Raw genomic sequence first — 15,892 nt, 5'->3', positions numbered from 1 at the left:
TGCGGTTTATTCCCTTCCCAACGGACACCAAGGCAGACGTGGTGCGAGTGTGTGCATGCAGGAGAGTGTCTTACTGCATTAAGATGCAGGAAGGGTAGCATCTGAGCAGCACAACTTTTGTGAGCCAGGCAGAAGAGGGCAATAGAAATGTAGTCTTTTCATAGTGCCCAAGCAGAACTGCTTGAAAATTAGAATTGCCCTCTCCTGGGAGAACTGGACATTTTCACATTGTATTTTGCCTGGACTACCAGGAACAGTTTGCTGGCCCTTTTATTACCATTTCACACTAAATTCCCTCAACAAACCATGTATTAAAAAGTAGCCAGGAAATATTTAGAATTTTAATTTGATTTTTTTTCCCCTGTTTTGTATTGCTCAGCAAGATGTCACAGGATGCGCTCCATGGTCTCTCTTACCACTGATATGTCACATAATGTGATAAAAGATAATGGGGACCTTGTTTGTATATATGATGGAAGCCTGCTCATCTTCTGCTTAATCAAAGTATTTCCTATTTGTACTACAATAATTTGACACACTGAATCTTTTTTTCCCTCCTGTGCTAGCCTGAAGTTATTTTTCTAGAGTACTGAAAAAAGCAGCTGCTCCTCTAATTAGTACACTGAGTGCTTATTTTATTCCTCAGATAAAAGTGTCTTGTGTTGCAATGAAACAGTTTGACACTTAAGTCACACATTCATCTATTTTACTGCTAGTCTGCTTAAAGAGCAGGCTTCCTAGGCAAGGTAACACATTTAATATGCCATTTCATTGCAGTTTTATTAGAATTACTGCCAATTGGAAGAATTTACAAATAATTTCTTTCCCAGCACATAAATATGCAAAATATATTGCTCTCCACACACCAACAGAACATTTCATGCCATTTTCCAGATTGCAGATGAAAATACATGCATCTCCTTTATTCTGTAATGTTCACAAGCAGGCACTACCTAATTTTCATCTTCATTATGTCTAAGGACCAAGAGGACACAAAGATACAAACTACAGTAAAATTTGGCTTCTATTTCCAGACCAGAATCATTCAGACTAATAGGAACTGACATATTCCGATATGACAATGCCATATATCCAACATATCCTTGACATATCCCCACCTACTCTGACCAGCTTTCTGGCTATGGTCTGAACACCACATCTCTCCACAGCTAAAGCAGCCAGCAAAATCTGACCTCCCGCGAATGCTCTGAGTGACCACAATATCGCTCCTTTCCTTCCATTTCAGAGAGGGGCACTTCTGCTGACAAGAACTCCTTGCCTTGCTTTTATTCCCCCAAGCGCCATCTTCCAGCAGTTCATAAAATGATACATTTCTGAAGATTTATAAGCTTTTCTTAGAGACTTTGAAATATTCCAGGTATATTCTATTTTTTTTCTCCCTAATTCAGTCTTTTTACGATGACTAAAGCTGTTCTCCCTGCAGCAACTGCGTTTCGCTTCACCTGGGTGAAGTTTGCCTTCCAAGACAATTCAAGAACCGCTGCTCATCCACTCACACAGAGCAGGAACAGAGCATCTTCTGCCCCGTGGGGCATCTCCTGCTCCGAAGCCCTCATTATTTCCCCCACATACAAAGAAACCAACCCAATGGACAACCATGCCCACATCTGCTTAGAAACGTTCAACAGGAGGCTCTGGTGACCATCAGGAAGCTGCTCTGGTGTTTCTTACTATAGCACTGAGCACTGAGCACTGAGCACTGAGCACAGTGTTCACTGAGCACAGTCATCTCCAACCCTGTCACTGTGGAATTACAGGCACAGCATATCTCCACTCCCAGCACCCATGTAATGCTGTAATGCTTATAAGAAACTATCCTTTGGGATTTTGATGGGCTTTGTAAAATCTGCTTGGGGAAATAGAGGATAATTCCACTAGTTCCCTGTGCAAAGAAAACTAGAAAGTAAAAGAAGGAAGAGAAGGAAAAGGAAAAATGTTATATTCCCAAAATCCCTTTGCAGAAACTGGCAAGCATACCAGGGACATTATCAATAAATATCAATAAAACAATATCAATATAAATATCAATAAAAATATCAATAAAATCAATAAAACAAAATGCACTCAAAAATAATAATAAAAAAAAAGGTGACCAAACTGCCAAACTGAATGATTCAAGACCTACAGACAACTTAAAGGAAGGTAATCAGATAACTGAAAAAAACTCTCTTTTGAGTACAGCTGCTGTCAGGACACTTTTGACATGCTGGCGTGTTTTTTGCTACAAATACCTCTGCACCAAGAGAGGCATTAGCTCTGATGAGGAAAGACAGATCAGGCTTGATCAGAACATAAAATAAGAAAACTCTATGGGCACCAACTGACTGAAGGAGAGCTCTTAAGGTGATGCCCTTCCCATCAAGTCAGTAATAAAATTGTGCCCTTGTTCAGCAGTAGGGACAGTTGGCTGCTGACAGGTTATCTGTAAGGAAAGTTTATGGTAGCACTCATAAGCCATGGGGGCATTAAAAGTTATATGACGTCTGTGAAGAGTTCCTGGGCAAAATCCAAACTTAGTAATTGTCGCTTTCACTTATGCTTGAGCAGCCTTTCCTAAGCAACTAAATTCTGCCTTTAAATGCACTGAATTATGAAATGCACCTTCATTTCTGCTCCAAATTGAGGGCTTAATGTGTATTAGTAGACAGCTGCAGCCCCAGAAACAACTTTTCCTTAGGTGGCGATGGAGTTCATCCCTAAATTATTTACTGAGCTTTATGAGATGCTTAGTGACAGAGGGTGACACACAGGTGTGAAATACTCTTGTCATGTTAGCTTATCCACATTCACGAAACCAGTCCAGCATACAATGCATATGTTCCTCCAGAAACAAGCTTTGTTCAACCTAGCGAGGCCGTCTTCCTTCTTGGAACAACCAGGCACTCCTCGACTTGACCCTGTCCCTGCAGAAAATAGGGTTCATGATGAAAACAAAACTCACATCAGCCCTGGTTGTTCATCATTAGACACTGCCACTTAAATAAGCCAAGGCAGATACAGCCACTCTGCCACCCTGCAATGCAAACGGGCTCCCAAGGTAGTTTCTGATGAAAACCTGACGCTTGCATTAGGGCTGCTCAGGCTGCTCTCGATGAAACACAGAGCCCTGCCAATTGTAGCACCTCGTTACTAGCAGACACTGGCAGCAGCCTCGTGTGGAGAGATACATGTCTGGCTGCGGTACCTGCAGCCACATCATAACTTACGGGCCGCGGGGCTTGGGATGCGCAGCAGGATTACGGCCTCTTCCACAGCATCTCCTTCGTGCCGGGGCCTCCTGCACGTGGCATCTCACCCAGCCTCCCGCCCCCCAGGCACTGCCAGAGCCGGGCCTGCCCTCTCGGAAAGTCCAGCTACGCTCAAGAGGGACGTAAGAGCGCGAGGGCAAGGATGTGCGGGGGACGCCAGTGCCCGATTCACATCCCAGGGAGGGGGCGGAATTTGGGCCACGCTACCAAAAGTTGCTCGCTTGCAATGGGAGAGGAAGGGGAAAGCTATTGTTGGTTCTCACTACATATTTCAAGTTGTACTGCAGGAAAAAATAAAGACAATTCACTGGGAAAAAAAAAAGAGTCATAATCCATATAACATTAATTCAGTTTGTAGGCTAGGTAGATCTTCACGTAATAGTCCCCTGTTCTCTCTGTGCTCAAGAGATACCCCATTACGTTGTCTTCTTTTTTTTTTTTAATAGATGGTCCATTTGACATTCATGTAACACTGACTTTCATCTAGTCTCAAAACTTTTTACACAAAACACTGTCAAACAACAAACACAACTGGACCGTATCTTTAGAGCTTTTTGTTGGGATTGTTGACCTGGAAGAGATGAAGAATTGCCTTCCATCTTTGCAGAAAGCACACTGACCTTCTCAAGACATCTCAGACATGCATTTAACTCCTTCCATCTGTAGCTCATTACTTTACATTTTGACTCCACCATTCCACTTACAGGTTCCTGCACATGAGGAGTGTACATGAAAGAATGCCAAAGTCTCCAGTGAGGCTGAGAATCAAGGAATAGCTGGAGATGAATCAAACCTGGAACCCAAAGCCACTGCACTCTTTTTTTTCCAAAAAAGCACACAGTTTCAGCAAAACAGCCCATGAACTGGCACCATGCTGAGTCTTGCCTTTGCAAAACCTGAAGAGAAATCATCTAGTCTCTTAGGAAAGGCCAGCAGAACACAACAAAGTGCAAACTGTAAGTTTGGGAGAAAATATTTTTAAAATCAATGGATTTTTTTTTCTTTTAAGTATGAGATCTTTTCAACAGCTTATCTTCTCCAACCACTTGATGTTTCTTTTCTTCTCTGCTGTAGGGGATAATCTGAGCATCCCAGAGAAAGGCTGTCATCGTCTTCCCTACTTCATCTGAGGAGAAGGACTGTCTTCCTCAGCATGATGAGCAAACCTGTGCTCACAGCACACACATGGAAGCAGCAGAAACCACGCAAGAAAGCTGGTCCCATCACAATCACAGCCTAGTTTATCAACCAAACAAAGCCTCTGAGCCAAGCCTAGAAGTCTGCTGCCATTAGCACACTCAAGCAGTGAGCAGGTAGCATTTAAAAGCAATGCATTTTAAGAACCCTCCCTAAGAGCTACTGAGCAACACAAGGAACACAATCTGAATTTAAATTTGCAGATTTATGATGTTGTTTTCTTCTTCTCTTAAAAGTCTTTGGTGGCTTAAAGCTCCTAGCCTGTGCATGCTGGCTGGCCTGGTTAATACAGTGGTGTTGTGTAGCTCAGAGTGGTAATGGACTTGGATATCCTGGGGGAGGTAAGGAAGCTTCGTTCCTATTGCTACCCTCTCCCATAAGCTTTGCTTCCAACAGTCTGCCCATCAAAAGACGCTGGAAAGTGCATGGGGTTGCAAAGCAATCCTTTTCAGCTGGGACTGCACCCAGGACTTGCTGAATTTGCATTATCTCATCTAACTACACAGTGTTTCCACACTGTCATGGACTCCTGTACAATGAAGGGAGATAGGGAGATGGTCTGATCCACACTGCATCTTCCTCGCACATTTTAGGCGTCCAAAAAGTCTCCCTTACATCTCCAACCAAGGACATTTTAAAGACAGTGCTCTCATTCAGCTCAGTTATGATTGTAGCTTTGCAGCAGTTAAAAAGTCCCCCCTGGCTCCAGCATCCTGATGCTGCATTTCTGTTCCCGTTAATGGTGGGTTCTGTTTCTTTTATTACCTCTTAGTAATCGTTTGAGGAGCTCTCACAGCAGGACTTCGCTCAAAATTATTCCACCCTTCAAAACTTCTCCTTCCAAAACATCAACGCTGCATTACAACACAGCACAGCTCTCATCCACAGCATCTTTTACCAGCAAGGTGCAGATAAGGCCACAGAGCCTGGCTGCAGTGCCTGCGTTGCTTGGTTAGGCATACTGGCCATGTTCTGCTAAGTCCTTCACTTCAGCAGCACTGGGCCCGACACTGCCCAGGAATCAGCAGGGAAATATTGCAATGGCCTTTTACACCCCTTGGCACCTCAGCCTGCCTTGTGCAGGGAGTGCAGGGGTAAGTGCCTGCAGGGATACGAGGGGGATCCAGAGGCTCACATGGGCCTTGGACTACTCTCTTCCTACAAAAGTCAGGGAAGAGGCATGGAGAAATAGGGGACATGTACGCAATGTGACATGGTCTGTGAGGAAATACAGGACTTTAGCTTCCTAAGTGACTCTCTCCAGAGCTGCCACAAAGGTGACTTTGGAGTCCCCCACAAAGGTGTCAATATGATGATTCTTCCTCCTAGGCCATCATGGTCGAGCAGCCATGGGCATGGGCTCTACTCCTTGCCCTGCTGCAGGCTGGTTGCAATGAGAAGTTGAGCTGCTCCACTGCTCTGCATTTCACTTTTCTCCACTGCCCTTTTCTTGCCATGGCTGTGCTGACATGGGTTGCAGTGACATAGGAAAACCACCCCACACCTCTAACACAGAAAAAAACAGCTGCAAGGACTTACCATCCATGTCAAGGCGTTGCATGATAATTGCCAACTCCACCTCACTGGGCATGTATCCCAAGGAGCGCATTGCCATGCCCAGCTCTTGCTTGGATATAAAGCCGTTCCCATCCCTGTCCAGGACCCGGAAGGCTTCACGGATTTCTGCAATTGAGAAGAAGACAAGAGCAGTTATCATGGTGGAGGACTTCTTGGGTAACACATCTGTCACAAAGGACAAAGATTCAGCACAAATTGCGTTTTCTAATGCTAATGAGACATAGCTGATAATATCCAGGCAGGGTAAACAGTATGTGTTCATAGATGCATACATATAGGTGTGTGCATGAGCTTACTCATGCAAATGTGTGTATGTAGATGGAGATACCCATACACCTGTATCCAGGCATAAATACAGAACATTATCTGCCTGCTCACTTCATATTTTCTGTGATCAAACATCATTGCAAAATATTTGTTCACTACACAGGGAACTCCCTTTGGCTTCTACAGAATCTGCCCTGGCCCATGGTGGGTGTGAGTGAGTCACCCTAAAGCAAAGCCTCCCTAGTGTAGGGGTGTCCAAGAAACCTGGGACTTCTCAAACAGCCCTTCTCAATGCCCTCAGCACACGTGCGAGATAGACTGGCTCAGTGTCATGCCAGGGTACCAACCTCTGGTTCCTCAGTGAGATGAGCGTCATTGCCAGCAAAGACAACAAGGCTTTGGCCAAGAGCCCGCGGGACAGTGAACGGAAAAAGTGTGGCATGAACTGCCTCCCCTACACGGTCCAGAGGTCTGTCGTCACAGCCCACATATGCTGATGTACATCTTTTAAGCTGTACCTGGACAATTTTCACTGCTCAGTGCTCGCCATCGCTCCTCTCCAATTTATAACTGTTTTACAGCTATAAACAGCCTCAGATCAATAAAAATACTGACAGCCGCAAAGGAATCACTTCCATCATTCTTCTCAAGTCTGGCTCGGCTTCTGACATCTGACTTTGTTTTGTTTTTTAACTCTGGCACATCCCCCTCTGGCCTTTAACAGCTGCTTTGAAGCCGTGCGGCACCCGTGCGGCCACGGCCTGCTCAGCGTGCCGTGCGTTTCCCACATCTCACAGATTTCAGGCCTTTCCTGACTTGAAGTCTCACCACCAAGCTCTCCAGATTAAGTGTCTTTTACTGATGAATGTGCCAAAAAGAGCAACTTTAACATTTCAGACACTAGGAATCTGTTTATGCAAAGAGATTTCATTAGAGGTGGGGAGAAAGAGGAAGCTGTTCTTACGATTTGGGATAGATAGTCATGCTGTGGAAAGGAGAACACGGGACATTTTATTATGCAACTTACCAGAAGATAATCAACAATTGATTGGTTCAGTAATTGCATTAGCCTTCCCTTTTTGACCTCTGCTGCAATATATACATTACTTTTTTAGAGTATTGTTAGTTTATCTTTCCCAGGTGCTAGATGCTAAAAGAGCAGCTAATTAATGCAAACCAGCTGTGATCATAACTATCTTCCAGCACCAAAACCTCCACAGTGCCCAGGGAAATGCAAGGCGAGTCTCATGGGCTTTGGTGCAAGCATTGACCAAGACACCCTGATGTCCACACACTTCTCCACCAAAGCTGCTTCCTGACAGGGATATACTGTCCAGATCCCACCACCATCCCTTCTTTTGGGATGCCACAACCTGTGGAAACCCCCCTGCTTCTGCTGTGTAAAATGCGATGAGAGGTGAAGTGCAGTCAGGAGGCAAAGGAGAGTGAAGCCCCTATGAAAGATCAGCAGGTGGGTCCCATAGCAAGGCTGCTGAATCAGAGCAGTCACATCCTTACATGGAAGCATTTCATCGGGGGGGAAAGGGGCAAGGGGAAAACCTTCTTCAGAAAGTGGCAGCTTTGATGGGGGGGAAAATCCCTATTCTCTATCAGGAAGCAGACTGGATGGAAAAAGCTTGCCCAGCCCTTGAGACTGTAGGCACTAGCCTCAGAGACAGGAGAGTGTTCTCAGCCCAGCCACACACTCCCGGCACGTCTCTGCTCCCTCTCCTCTGCTCCCCACGTAGAGGAGAAGTAATAACCTCCTGCAGTGGGGCTACTTAAAAGGCAACGGATGTTCCACCTGGGAAAAAGCTGAGAGCCTCATAACGCACCAAGAAATGGTCTCAGTGACGTCTTTGCTAACATGTTATTTAAATTTTTAGAATTCAAAGGCAGCTTCTAAATCAGCTCACATCAAAGTTCACACTCCTCCCTTGACGACTCCAGTGCTTTAGCAAAGTCTACTTCAATCTAAATGTGCTGCCTGCCACCGTGTGTAATACCCTGGTGATGTGCCAGGGCCAGGGCTCTTCCACAACCCGCCGCTGAATCTCCACCACAACTATGGCTATTCACGATGAGATGTGATCAATTTTTAATCGCGCCAAAGAGCCCAGTGATGTCAAAAGGGAAGATCTTATTAATTTCCAAGACTCTGTGACCAGATCTGGAGTATTTATACTTTTGGTTCATGCATGAATCAACTGTGGCTTCTCTAAACTGAAACCCTGGATCCACCTTCTCCCCCCGCCAGCCCAACCGGTGTAATTGCAGTGATACGAAAAAAAGGAGAGGCTGCTCAAAGCGAGCTCTGCTGGAAATATCAGTACATAAAGCAAAGCGCCTTCGGAGCAGGAACGAATCCCATTAGACACTGCCAGCTGTAGTGCCATCTATTTTCATATGCTGTGCTGAAAGCTATAATGCAGTAAATATTACTTTGAAATCAATTAATTTTAAAATAAACCTTTGACAGCTGAAAAACAAAGAGTGAATAATATTGCCAACAACCGAGAAAGCATTTTAGAAAATAAAATATGAATCTACCTCCAGAAAAGTTTGCATGCGAGTTAGACTCATTCAAAATCACATGAACAAACTGCTTTTGCAGTGGCTTCACTGTAGTGTTTCTGAATTATTCTGAAGTATTTCTTTCTGCCTGGCGAGCGTGCTCTCCATATACCTCCTTTCTAAAAGGTGCACTGCAACATTTGAGCCTTGATCAGAGAAAAAAAAAATCACAAAACGGGTTCCAGCTCTGCTTCATACCTTTAAGAAATGTGAACTTTTGACCAAGCCTGAAACAGCCTTTGCATGCCAACTTCTGACCCCAAATGGAGTTTTTTTTTTTTTCCTCTCATCATTCTATAAATACCACTTTGTGCAGAGGTACATTTGAAGAGCTATTTATAGGTTGAACACACTGTGCAAGAAGCAGCTACGACCTCAGTCACTGCCTCTTTTTTATCTTTATATGTAACAGCACCTTCTTATCAGCTTTTTTTTTACATATATAGTGATTCCTGCTCCTTCGGCACAATCCTGCTGTTGTCCTGTGCAACAGCTGAGGTTGTGTGTCCTGCTGGAGCACGGCTCCACCAGCGATTCCCAAAGCACTTGGGAAGAGCTGATCCCAGCAGTGGTCCATGAGCCAGCGGCACCCTTCCTGGCCCTTACCTTTATTTCCAGCTGTTAAACTTCATTACCCAAAGCTAAAAATACATCTGTACTTTCCCCATATGACTTTTCCAAATGAGTTGCCATGGTAACTGATGCTCCTGGCACAGAACTGGGAGCAGACGTGGTCCATGGAGTAAATCTCTCAACAAAGAAGTTGCCTGGGCTTAGAAGAAAGTTTGGGACTTCTTCCATTTGGGCTGGAAGCAGCTCTGCATGGAACCACAGAAAGTAAAACCTTGTTTTTATAACCTTGTCTGTATAAGGAAGAGTGAAAGTTATACAGCAAGAAGCAGAGAGCAACTGCCCCAGAAGCTGTCTCTGGTCTTCTTAGCCTGGACAGCAGCATCCTTCACACCAAACCAGGCACACACACCGAGGCTGCACTTCCATCGGGAGCACTAGCAAATCTGTATTCCCCACTCCGTTGGGTAGGATCAGCTTTCACTCCTGAAAACCAGAGGTTGAAAAAGAACCAAAAAATGAGCAGACCAACAGAAAGAAGAGAAAATATAGAATGATTTAAAACATAAGAAGAAGCCCGTTCTGTTGGGGATGGCACTGGACCAAGCCTCTGGAAACTTCATTTCTTCTCATTACTACTCATCTCCATGCCTCTCTTTCTCCAGCCTCATGGGGAATAGGGATAAGGTTCTTTTCTGCAAGGTAACTTGGGTACAAAAGTGATTGTGGATTAATGGTAGCACTAAACCATCTTAATCCCAAAATTAATTCAAGCAGGCTCAGCAACGCACGTTGTTGCATGCTTTGTCAGATGTACCCTAAGAGACGTTAACGGTAAGCAGCAGTCAAGAGAACGGAGAGAAATGCCCAACAAGAATCAGTGTTGGGTCCCATCCTATTTAACATCTTCTTTCATGACCTCAAAGAATCCGCAAAGTCAATGTTAATTACATGAGGCTGGAAAGTGTCGCCAATACAAAAATCAGGCAAAGAGAAAGAGTCACATTGTGCAAGAGAGACAGGATTTAGAGATGGAAAGAAAGGCACCCCGAGGGAGGCTCTGCTGGGCACACACACAGCAAATAGGTGCAAAAGCCCAAGCCAATGGTGGAAGGACGAGCAGGGCAGCACTGTTGAAGCTAGTGTCGAAGACGACAACCATTATTTACCAATGGAGTTCATGTTTTTTGTCGAGATTCCTTTCAAGTTTCTTTACGGCTTTAACCAGGAAAGATTTCCATCTGACCACTGCTCCAAGACAAAATAGCAAATCCAACTGAAAGAACAACCTGAGAAGAAAGTTACAACTTTTTTAACCTTTTGGAGGACACAGGGTGCCTGGTTCTTCTCCCATTTAGTTGGTTTTAAAGGCATATTTCTCCTAGTGCTCTTCCCAAGGTGAGGCTTTGTGTTTCACAAGAGCAGAGAGGCCAGCACTCATTTTTCTGAGTTATCTGAGCATACAAAAGCTGTGTGTGGGGTTGTTTTTCATCAATTTCCACTCTTTCCTCACATTTAATGGCTACACCTTCCAGCTTTCCCATTAAAGCACACGGCAATTCAATTACCCCCACATTCCTCAAGGATGCAAGGGATTCTTTTTTTCATTACCCTTTCAAAGGGCATGAAAGAAGATGTCTGTCATAGTCGGACTTGACATCCAGTCCAGCAGAGGGTTAATTCTCTTCATCTCCACCTGGAAAGATCCCAAGACAACTTCCTCACCGACGCCGGTCCCCACTCCCGTCAACACCTTCCCCATCAGCCTTCCAAGATGCAGTTGCTCTGGCCATCAGGACCCTGACCTTGTGCTCCCTTTCCAATCTCCCAAGCTCGCCTTTCTGCAAGGTTCCTAGCAGGTTTATTTACAAATGATTTTTCTGTGGCTGGTAACTAGAGGCAACCATCATTATTTCTTGTTTTGCTTCCTGAACGAGAATGAATCACAATTCTTCAGGAAATAAATTCAGCCTGAGCTACTGCTGTCCACTAGCTACCCCCAGGCACTGCAGATGGCTCCAGTTTATTTCCTCGCGTATAATAAATACCAGCATGATGAATTCTGTAATTACACTGTAACTACCACACTCTAAGTGCATGGTAGTTACAATCGGGGTCTTCTATGGTTATTTTCATCAGTATGATAAGAGAAGAAGTACCACCACCCTAAATCTTGCATGTCATCCCGTTGCTTTAATTGCAGGTTTGGACATCGAAGTGCACACTCAATGATCCAAAAGGTATAAATAGCACAACCTTGAGTGATCTGTTAAGAAAGGCTCATACCCACTATGTCCATCCAAAAAAAAAAAAAAAAACCGAAATTTACATCATTCCATCCGCCATTCTTAAGTTTTCTTTTCAGTCACAAATTGCCACAGAGTGTCAAAATAACTACATTTTTAATCTAATGGAAACATCTACCCGACCCCAAACCACTCAAATTGAAAGAGTCAAAATATTTCATTTGTTATTTTCAATCCAAGTAAAACATTTCAGCATCCCCAGGTCAAACTGCTTCACTTCAGCCTGACACTGTGTCTACCTGAACAACAGCAGGGTCTTATGGAGATTCAGGTGCCAAGTGCTGTCCTTTGGGATTGCCTAGGTGGGACTGCTCACTGCTACCAAAATGTGCAGGGACCTAAGCTGCAACGAGAAATGGGACACAAAACCCTTGCCTTAATAGTGTCATGTGCTGTGGCAGCTCAGCTGGACATCGTCATGCCCAACTAGCAAAGCAGATTGGTGCTACTCAATACAACCAAGTATCTCAGCTCAGAAAGATCTGACTCAAAACGAAGCAGTCAGTCATGTTTTTTCTTAATGGGACTGAACTTCATCATATGTCGTTTAGCAGTATTTCCTCTTCCCATAGGAGAAAAGATGTGATTTGTGGATATGTTAATTGAGGTTATATTCCCAAACATATTTCAGCATTTCCAGGTAACCTTCAGGAATGCACAACCACCATGTAAATGCACAACATAACAGTTTCTGTGAGCAATAGGAGCCGGACTGGGAATATTTATATTCGCTTGGAGGACATGATCAGTCAAACTTCTCTGCACAAAGCTGTTGTGCAACAGTGACTGCATTTCTCAGGCAGAGCATGCAGAGCAGTTTATAATTGCAATATCCTGCAGTATCACATGGAGTCAGTAGGAAAGTGTGCTGCTGAAAGCCAGCTGTCAGACAAATTTGGCAAAATAACAACTTTCTCTTTTTCCTATAAATTTCCTTACCATATCCAGAATTGTTCAGCTCCTCCTGAAGTCAACAGAAGGATGTATGATGCTTAGAAACACCGTGCTCTGGCCCCCAGTAAATAATGCAGAACGGTTCATGAAACGTGGAACTGAAAGGGTTTCTTTCCCTCCTTTATTTGGAGCTGATTAGAAAAGAAAGTTCAGTTTACATTACCTGAGATAAGGTTTAAAAGACAAAGGGAATGCAGTTCTGAACTACCACTAGGAATACACTTGGTTCCCTTGGAGCAGCATGTAGATTTGCAGCTGCACTGACTCTGTGCATCACTGAACACAGGTTGCAGTGTTATTGATTGCTCAATCAATTAAACAAGGTGGGAGGGAATGGCCAACAAGTCTACGCCAACGCAGCCCTACGGGTCTCCCCCTCAGGAGGCTAAATTATGAATTAGTCCTGAGTGGGAAGGGATGAATTTAGAGCACAGGAGGTCAGTGAGGACGGATCAGGAGACCGGGCTGCTGGGTGAGACGAGAGAGCTCAGCTCACGGAGGAGATGCTTAATTTCCATCTGTGATTCACTGAACAGGGCAGGGAAAGGGAGGAGATATCCTGGGGACAGAGGAGAGCTATTTCAGGTGAAGAACAATGTTGATCCAAGAGCAAATGGATAAGAACAAATTTAGCCTGGCAATTAGAACAAGATTTCAGAGGCGTGGGGAACAGAGTTGTATGGCAGCAATGACTGTAGCAGTTCAAAATTAGGCATCACTGGTTCTGAGCAGCTTCGCTTTCTGTGACACTGTTGCCTTTAGCAGCAGGACCCAGGAAGAGCTCTTCCAGCCCATGCCCCTACTCTGTACTAAGCCAAATATTTAAGATTATAAATGCAATTTTGCTGTGAGCATTTCAGTGCTCAATGCAGGGGTCAGCCTATAAGCTAAGCAGTTCCATGTTAATTCGCCCAAGAGGGATCATGTACGGACACATATCATCTGTTAATCACTATTAGCAAATCGGATTTCTGCTCCTCTTCATGTATTGCTGCATCCTTGGCTCTGTAATTCCACACTCTCAAAAAATGGCTCTAATTCGGCTCTTTTTTTAAGCACTCACAATCAAATAAGTCATTGTAAATAGCAACATTAGGATGGACGTTGGCTGCATAAACAAGAGTCCCATTTTTATTCATTGGATGGAGAGTATCTCTTTAAAAGCCTTGGCAATTTATGCACGACTCTACGGTATATCATTGTCATTCGGAGACAGTTGTGGAACGTGCAGTGCACCCAGTGCCATTTCCACAGGGGGATTTTGGTGTTCTGCTGCAACCCGTGAGATCCTGTGCACCCACAGACACACTGCATGGGGTGTTCAGGGCAACAGGCAGGAGACACCTTGCCCTGGACTGCTTCCACTCACAAAAATCTTCAGCTGAAATGAAGGATGGGGCTGTCCACTTACAAATACACACACTGGAGTAAAATACGTAAATCCAGATGGTTCTACTGGACATGTAAATGGAGACAAAAGTCTCCTTTTGTTCTTCCTTTCATGGATTTTTGAGCTGCTGGAAAATGCCATGCAAACAGCCCCAGAAGTCCATGCCTGCTTATCTACAAGCAGATGCAGCTCAGCCACTGTATGTCACCAACCCTTGTTTTGATCTTGCTCTAGTAGGGGTTATGTTACTTTCCAGCTCTGCTCTCATGATGAGACTGCCAGTAAGGTGGGCAGTGAGGCTAAGGCTTTCTGAGAGGCTTTCTAGAAGAACAGTAACACAGGATTTTCGAATTACAGTGAAAATTCACTCTTCATTCTGAAATGAAGAATGAAAGAAGATTGTCACCATGAAAGCAGGTAAGTTTATGCTGTATCTTACAGCTTTTGTTTACAACTTGCAAACCTGCTATTAAGAAAGGTGAATAAGGAGAGAACAGATTTCCACTGTTCTCCATTAAACATTAGTCTTTTCTTTCACTAATCCTTTTGTTTGGAAATGATCTTTATCCTTCCCCCATCCTTGATGTGCAGCACGCACAAAGCATTTTCCCTCCTATGACCTCTCCCCACTTCAGAAAACCTCAGGCACATACACACTCCCCTGGGCATTCTCCAGAGTCTTGTTTAACGTCACCACAATTTTCTACCCAGGCTAGATGTAAACATATAAAATCTGAGAAGTACTGATCTAGGGTATCAACATCAATACTCAGTTCCTCATCAAAAGTGAAACATTTGCTGGAAATAAATAGGAAACGAGCTTAAGACACTACTCTCCCATCCAGGAGAGTGATTTGATTCTAGTTTGCTTAGGGACAACTCATGTTAATCTTGAGAGATAATAATGTCTCTCTCTTTTTTAATTTTTCACTTTCATACTTTCCTAATTCACTGCAAGGATGGTCTTCATACATTTCTTACCAAAATAAGAATTCCAGTGCTGGCAATAACAGTTTGGGAAATAAAACCTTTCCAAGCATGTGTAGCTATTTCTCTATGCTTTACAAAGGTGGCTTAATTAGAGTTTGACAACTCTCTGTTGGAAATTTACTGCCCAATATTCAAACATAGGTACCTGCTATTTCAAATAATGTCCTCAAATCAGCTACTTGGAGATGCATTTGTTACTAGCAGCTCCAATACCCAGACAGTTGGCTCCAACAAATGTCAAAAGTTGGAAACCTCCTTTCTTTTGCAGAATGACCCCCAGGTCAAGACAGGAAGTGGTTGGGGTGAGTTTTATTGGTGTTAGCCTGTTTTGCAGTCACTTCACCTTCAATTAACTTCCACTCAAGTCACCAGTGGCATTACTAAACCAAACTCAACCAATATAACTATGGTTATATTACAGATCCGAGGTTTGCCTCAGTCTTTACCAGCAGCAATTCTGGTCTTCGGAGGTTGGCCAATACATGGGCAAGGCCACGGTCATTGGTCTTCCTTAACTCCTCTGACTAGGACTGGTGGTGGAATAACAAGTTCAGCAACTGCCCCATCTCCATTTTAGTCAGCAAACTTATCCCCAGGTTCTTGGGTTTACTTCCACCGTGTATTCTGCAGTATTGTCACCCTAGAAGGGACATATCCCTTGGAAGGACCATGCTACAGATCTGATTTAATGCTCTTCCATTCAGAGTTGCTCATTTCCATGCATTTTCTGTTCCCCAAGACTGAGAATCTATTCTTTCCCATAAGAAGATTGTTTTTTTCCCTCCCCTTCAAATTCA

At 44.0% G+C, this 15,892-nt stretch overlaps 1 protein-coding gene across 3 annotated transcripts in view; it reads right to left on the bottom strand.

Moving 5' to 3' along the window:
- Window positions 1-15,892, bottom strand: part of CALN1 (calneuron 1) — a 143,900-nt gene that overhangs the window by 61,696 nt on the left and 66,312 nt on the right. For all 3 annotated transcript variants that reach the window (XM_088530135.1, XM_088530136.1, XM_010222814.2), the window contains one exon: window positions 6,006-6,149. In XM_088530135.1, the coding sequence (XP_088386261.1) occupies window positions 6,006-6,149 (144 nt within the window). The remainder of the gene's footprint in view (window positions 1-6,005; window positions 6,150-15,892) is intronic.

This window comes from Tinamus guttatus, unplaced genomic scaffold, assembly GCF_059628265.1.
Source record: "Tinamus guttatus ecotype Peru unplaced genomic scaffold, ASM5962826v1 Tinamus_guttatus_pri_ptg000356l, whole genome shotgun sequence".
NCBI classification, from domain to species: domain Eukaryota; kingdom Metazoa; phylum Chordata; class Aves; order Tinamiformes; family Tinamidae; genus Tinamus; species Tinamus guttatus.
Note: the sequence above shows the minus strand (reverse complement) of the source record. Positions and strands in the feature narration are given on the sequence as shown.